The 6929-nt window shown below is 37.3% G+C and overlaps 1 protein-coding gene across 1 annotated transcript; it reads left to right on the forward strand.

Moving 5' to 3' along the window:
• The first annotated feature begins 1740 nt into the window (after positions 1–1740).
• LOC111005185 (uncharacterized) lies at positions 1741–3059 on the forward strand. Its single transcript, XM_022276608.2, has one exon. The coding sequence runs from the start codon at positions 1810–1812 to the stop codon at positions 2764–2766; it is 957 nt and encodes a 318-aa protein (XP_022132300.1). The 5' UTR covers positions 1741–1809; the 3' UTR covers positions 2767–3059.
• Positions 3060–6929: the final 3870 nt, after the last annotated feature.

Genomic DNA, 6929 nt, shown 5'->3' on the forward strand with positions numbered 1-6929 from the left:
TATATTGCCCCCCCTCCTATCTATGTTTCCTCGACCCTACATCTTACTTGGGCGACAAATTAATTCGGTCTCACTTTTCATGTAATTGTTTTAGTTCAAACAAGTAATAGAAATGTCAAGAAGAAATCTAGCAAACGGAATCAAATAAAAGCTTTGGAGGCATTGGGTCGGTATTATTTTAGACATCTATTGAACTTAAAAAGTTTTTTTTTCCCCCAAGTACTTGAACTTCAAATTTTAAGATAATCGTTACAGTAAAATATTATAGGAGGAGTTTGAAACACAATATTGAATGTTTCTAATTCAAGGTGGATGCCTAGTCAGTCGAGCTGATGACCTGCATAGAGACCCTTGTATCAAGCGAATCGAACTTTAGTAAGTATTATGTAGAAATTGCATACCTTTATGAGAAAGGACTTTGCTTTTTAAAGTAGAACTTTGAGAAGAGCGTTGTCCTGTTATTTTGGTGCTCTTTACCTGATAGTCAACAAATTATCTACCAATGGCTAGCATATCTTTTACAATTGATATCCACATCTTCGATTCCAAATAGGGGGTTCCCGCCAAATAATCAGAGGCGGGTTTTTCGAGCCCTTCTTGTCCTCTCGACATGTCCGAGTTGCGGCCCGACACATGTTTTTTTGGTAAGATTGCCACGTGGTAGGTTCTGACCTCCTTTCTAAATAAGTATAAATTCTCAATGACTTTATTTTTTGAAAATGTGAGTATTTTTATTGAAATATTGAAAAAATAACAAGGTCGGTAAAATATTTTTGAAAATGTTAAAAAATAAATAAATAATTGTAAAAAATATTTAAATTAACAAGTAATCAATTTAACATTTCTAAATAATTTAAAATGAACCATATTATTATTATTATTTTTTGGTTATTTTTGATATTTTGTTAATCTTTTTGTAATATTGTAGAAATATAGATTGATGTCAAATTATAAAGGCATGAAGATATTGATAGACCAAAATTAGGGGATTTAAAAAGAAAAATTAAAGAATGGTAAGACTGGCAATTGAAAATTTTCCCCCGTAATTAAAAAACAAAAAAGGGTCTGAATTCAGATTTAAAATAAAGACCCAAGTGAAGCCGTGATTTTTGCGTTTAATTCGTTTTCTTTTAAGTTTCACCTTTGACTTTCAATAATTTTCTGGTCAAAATATTCAGAAAAGGAAACCCACTTCTTCTGGGCCGTACGGAGCCCTGACCCGGGCCCATTTCGCACCGTCTAGGTCTTATTGGCCAATCGGTACTCTTCTTTCCGTTTAATTAATTGAATTTCCCTTTTTCAAAAGGTTTTATTTATTTATTTTTGTCGACCTCGGAAATACTTTTCTTCCATTTCCCACGTTTTCTCCTCCGACTTCTAAAATAAACAGAATTTCTGTCCACAATCGGTCCATTTTTTTAATTTTCAAATTAAACTCTAAATTGAAAGGGTAGTGAAATTTATACCATCAGTTAATTTGCTTTTTTAGACTTTTCTTTTCTTATAATTGAGCTGTTTACGAGTTTTGAGTATTAATAAAAAAACTTTAGTCCTTTTTTGAAGGTGTCTTAGAAGGATACGATGCATGTACATGTCGATAATATGAAAATACAAGGACAACACAAATTCCAATAAAATATAATTTTTCCATATTTGACTAATTTATATATGTTCAAGTAATTTAATAATACAAATAACTAAATATATATATATATATATATATATATATATATATATATATAATAGAGAGAAATAGAGAGAGAGGAAAAGGATGCAATAGCTTTGGGCTGAGAGTCTGAGACCACTGCAATGTCTCCCCGGTCCTCCCCGTACGCCGCCTGCTTCCGCCGCTCCCCGTCCCCGATTCCGCCGCCGCCGCCGGCAATGTCCTCCGGCGGCGCCCACTCCAATCTGACGACCTCCATTTACGAAACCCCCGTGGCGTCCTTCTCCCTGACCTGGTTCCGATCCCTCTGGTCCCGCTCCGTCCAGCTTGACTCCGACCACCGGAATTCGTTCTCCGGCGCTCTCCTCCGCCTGAACCCCGTCGCCTTCTGGAAGAAATCCGGCTCCAAAATCCTCTCCCCGTCCTTCCGCCTCTTCTGGGACTTCACCGGCGCCCGCTTCGGCTCCTCCCCGGAACCCATCGCCGGATTCTACCTCGCTCTCCTCCACCACGGCCAAATCATTCTCCTCGTCGGCGATTTGGTGAAGGAGGCCTATGCCCGCACCAAAGCCCCCAACCCCCAAAACCCCCAATCCCTGGTCCTGAAGCGGGAGCAGGTAATTGCCCACAAAATTTACTCCACCAAAGCCACAATCGCGGGTAAAAGCCGGGACATCCAGATCGATTGCGGGTACAACGACGACAGCCGGCTCTGTTTCGCCGTCGACGGCGTTGAGGTTCTCGAGGTGAAGCACCTGAAATGGAAGTTCCGTGGGAACGAGAAGATCGAGGTGGAGGGAGTTCCGGTTCAGATCTCGTGGGACGTCTACAACTGGGTCTTTGCCGACAACGACGACGGCCACGCCATTTTCATGTTCCGATTCGACCAACACCAACACGGTTACGACACGTCGTTCCACAACGCCGGAATCGAAACCGGAAGAATGAGGATGAGTTCCTCGCTGTCGTCGGTTTCCATGTCGTCGGTGGGCTCCTCCGCCGCCAGCTCCTCCGTCCTCGACTGGGCAAGCGTGGAGGAATCCGAGCTCGGCGGCGGCCCTTCTGCCTTTTCTCTCCTCGTTTACGCTTGGAAAAGGTGAATTACCAGAGCATCAAATTTGGTAAAATCTTAATTTGGGAACTAATTTTTTCTTCCTTACAACACTACCACTGACCCCATTTGTTGATTAGCAGAATAAATTCTTAAAAACCCATCATCAAGATTAAACATTAGATTTGGTTAGCTACATAGATCTAACTTAGCAAGAAATTCGTCATTCTTTTTCTTGTTTATTCCTTTTTGTGGGATATGATTGATTGTATTATATAAGTATCCAGAAATTCTTTTTTCTCTCTATCTGTAATGGGAAACATTATAAGCATTTGTTGATTCCATCGCCTCTTCTTTCTTCTGTAATTTTAGAAATTTCCTCAGAACCAATGAAATTAGGAGTCAATAATTGAATGTTGATCTAAAATGTTTGTAAAAAAATGGTGAGATACTCTGTTGTCTGTTGGTTGGTTGGCTTCTATTATGAATTATGATTTTATGGGGTGTTATGAGAGAAGGAGAATTGTTTTAAGTCTGGAATTTCTTGGACTCAAAGAAGAGGTCCAAAACCACGTGGAAGCATTGGAGTGGTTAAAATTTGATTACGTTCTCGTGAAGTGGCAATGAGCGGATCTGGACCGTCAAAAATGTTGACCACGTGTTTGACTATGATTGGATTAGTGTTAGAAAGACAAGGAGCTGGTAAATCACGTGGCGGGGTTGCGTTATCGAGGTTTGGCTATTTGACCAAATCTATGTATTCTATTTTTATTAATCAAAGTAGCAGTGTATAATTATTAATTAAAAGATTCCTTTAACTTTAATTAATGGTTTTCGTTTTCCTATTTAAATTTTAGGTTAAATTAAAAAAAATAAAATAAAACCTCTGAATTTTGCCCTCCCTTTTCTAAAAAAACCTCGATCTTTTCAAATTTTTTTTTCTACTGATCTTACACATAATCTAGTCAATATTTCACAAAAATTAACTGTAAATTTTTTTATAACTGAACATTGAATGTTAACAAGATCGCTGCGTTTAGATTGCTAAGTAGTCCATAATGCTATTCTATTTATATTTTCCTTTTTCTTCTTAATGTTGCTACTTCATCATGATTCAAAATTTCTCTTAGAAAATTATGATTGATAATACCAACGTCTATAATTGATTTAACTTCTTTCCTCAATTTACCATGGCCCTGCGAGTACTGGGGAGGAATGCTCGTTTAAATTCCCCACTGGAAAAAGTATTTTCCCTATCACCTAAACGGGGATGGGAACGTTGAATGCTTTTCCTGTCTCCATTATTCCGCTTTTCCCACCCCCACCCCATCTCCCTTTACATATATACACACAGTATAAAAAAATCTTATTATTCTCCCTAGGTATACATATACTAAAAAAACCTTTATTTTCTCTATCCACACAATATATAGAGGATTAGACTATGTAAATAAAAATTTATGGTTGAAAATTAAGCAATTAATTAAAATGTCCTTAGAAAAAATTATTTAATTTTGTGGGAAAAAATCTCCATGGAGAACTTGATCTCAGTGAATTATCCGCAAGGAATCTCCACCCCGATCCCTGCAAAATTTCGTGGAGACTTTTGTAGGGATGGAGAATGAAATGGGGGGCGGGGACAATAAAGGCTTCTCCATCCCTGTCCCACCCTATAGACATCTCTAGAGACACGTGGACAAAACTTTCGCTAGTGTCCATTCAATAATAATTTTAATTTTTTTTTAAATAAGCTTACTTAATTATAATTTATTTGATAAGCAATTTCTTTTTCAAAAATTGAAATTGTAATTGTTTGGGGTCAAATTGGACATAGTCTATCATCAAAAATAAAGGAAGTTGGGCCCGGAAAGGCCCCACTCATTGAAGGAGAAACCATAGCAATGCACAATACATGACACAATGCATGGCACGGACCCTCTTCCCAACCGCACAATAAAACATTGGAAGGAGGAAAGTTGAGCGGACCCACCGCCTTGTGGCAGTAAGCCTCGATTTTGTGCGGCCTATTAGGTAGCACCCCTTTTTTTTCAAGCACTTTCTTTGACTATCACCAACAAAGCCCACCACCATAGCATGAATATTTAACGCAAAACACCAACTCACTATCTTTGCGCATCTATTGCTCTCATTATAGAGCGGCAGTTGACTTTGACAAAACTCCTTTGACCTTCCAACACTTGTTCACACTGCCATCAAAACCTATAAATAGAAGGAAAGTTTGTCATTCTCTAACTGACAATTCCACACTTGCTCATTTCCTCTCTTCTCCTCTTAAGCTCATCAAGTGACTTAAGCATCAGAATGTGGTAAGCTGACACCACGCCGGCATCCACTCACCTTATATTTTTGTAGGTCGCTTCCGCCTCGACTCCTAAATGACAAGATCTCGTCATTGTCCTACTCATAACCTACCCAGTCTCAGCTTCTCCTAGCTAAACCGAACCTCTCTTCGATCACTCAGCGGTCGATCCGATTCAACGACTTTGGGTCCGACGAACTTACCAAAAATTGCATCAACGGTAATAATAATTTTAAAATCAAACTTGGCCGAAAATTTAAATAGCAAAAACAAAAATGAAGAAATGATGGGTAATTTTTAGAGACAAAAAACTAAAAACCATTGTGCACTAAAATTGTTATGCAATTTTTGGTTATTTCTGTTAGATTTAAAACACGAATGGAAATTTAAACCTACAATCGTAAAGAGGAGTCATCATAAATTTTGCATTGATTGAGAAGTTTAAAAATAAAGAGGAGAGAGTGATATAAATTCAATTGTTGAGTGAACATTCGAATAAGATAGAAATGTTGGTAATTGTAGTTGTCACTTTTTTTATATGTAGAAAGAGGGAGCAGAAAAATGATTATTGGTGTTTCCAAAAAAAGAGAATGGAATGAAGGGTTCTGATATTTCAAGCTTTTGAGGCATTTGTCGATTACATGTTGCAGTGTTTTGCAATAATTCCTAAAGCCACGCCTTGTGTTACTCTCATCTCACCATCTCATCTCTACTCTTCACATTTCTATGCTTTTTACTTTTTATTAGTCTTTCCAATTAAGAAAATCCACCACCAAATCCACTCAAATTCAACTGAACTGAATTTTGTAGATAGAACAGAGGTACATATTGTCTAATAATTAAAATCATTAATTGAAAACTTTTTCCTAAATTACAAATTCGATGTAGGATTCTACCGAACTACCGAAGTCGGCTACATGACAAGTGGACGAGCTGGCGAAGTGTAACATTAAGGAAGATAGAACCTGCAAAAAGGATAAACAGACACTCCAACGCTCAAGGGAATAATGCTCACGTTCAAGTAGATCATTCTCGGACCAGAATTGTGTACGTGCTTGGATTGGAGGAATGAAGGTCATTTTATAGGTGGAGGGAAGGGGCAAGTCCATTGTGGCCGTTACAACAAAGTGGTTGGATGGTTACGGACCGTTGGTTCGTAGGTCGGCAATGATTGATGTTGGTTATTCATCCTTTCATATGGATGATCTTATAGCTCAGTCATGGATGAGCTTAGGAGTAGATGAGTTTAATAGTTCGATCCTACATGAGCTTAGGAGGTTGGCAATAGATGAGCCTAGGAACTTGGTCATGGATGAGCTTAGAAGCTCGATGATATATAGATGAGCATAGTAGATCGGTAGTAGATGAGCTTAGGAGTTTGACAATAGATGAGTTTAGTAGCTTGGTCATATCTCACCACGTGGCAGGTCATATTTTTGCCCCCAACATAATTGATATTAAATATCCTATAAATTTGCCGGATAACATAGTAATTAAGTGGATAAGACATTTATTATCATCCCTAAAATTGGATCTACATGGTCTCTACATTTGTTAAATTTTTTTAAAAAAATTGTTTGATATTTTAGCTATATAGCCATATTATTTGTGGGCGAAAATTTATTTCTCTTCGTTTGTCAAACATTGGTAATAATACAAATTAATTAAAAAAAAATTCAAACCCTTAACTTTATAAATTTTAAAACAATAACCTACTAAATTAGCGAAATCTTACAAATCATTTTACTTACTCTTATGGTTGGTAAAGTTGGCAAATCATGGTCTTCCATTAAACTAACTTCACTGAAAAGTTATTCATTCGCAACTCAATGGCTATAATTTCTAATTATTCAATTGATCTATTTAAAGAAAGAAAATTATAAGTTATTAAC

Source organism: Momordica charantia, assembly GCF_013281855.1.
Source record: "Momordica charantia cultivar OHB3-1 chromosome 8 unlocalized genomic scaffold, Mcharantia_2.0 BLBB01000008.1, whole genome shotgun sequence".
Lineage (NCBI taxonomy): Eukaryota > Viridiplantae > Streptophyta > Magnoliopsida > Cucurbitales > Cucurbitaceae > Momordica > Momordica charantia.

Excerpts from the sequence above, each read along its gene's own strand:
- LOC111005185 (XM_022276608.2), top strand. The coding sequence starts at position 1,810 with ATGTCTCCCCGGTCCTCCCCGTACGCCGCCTGCTTCCGCCGCTCCCCG.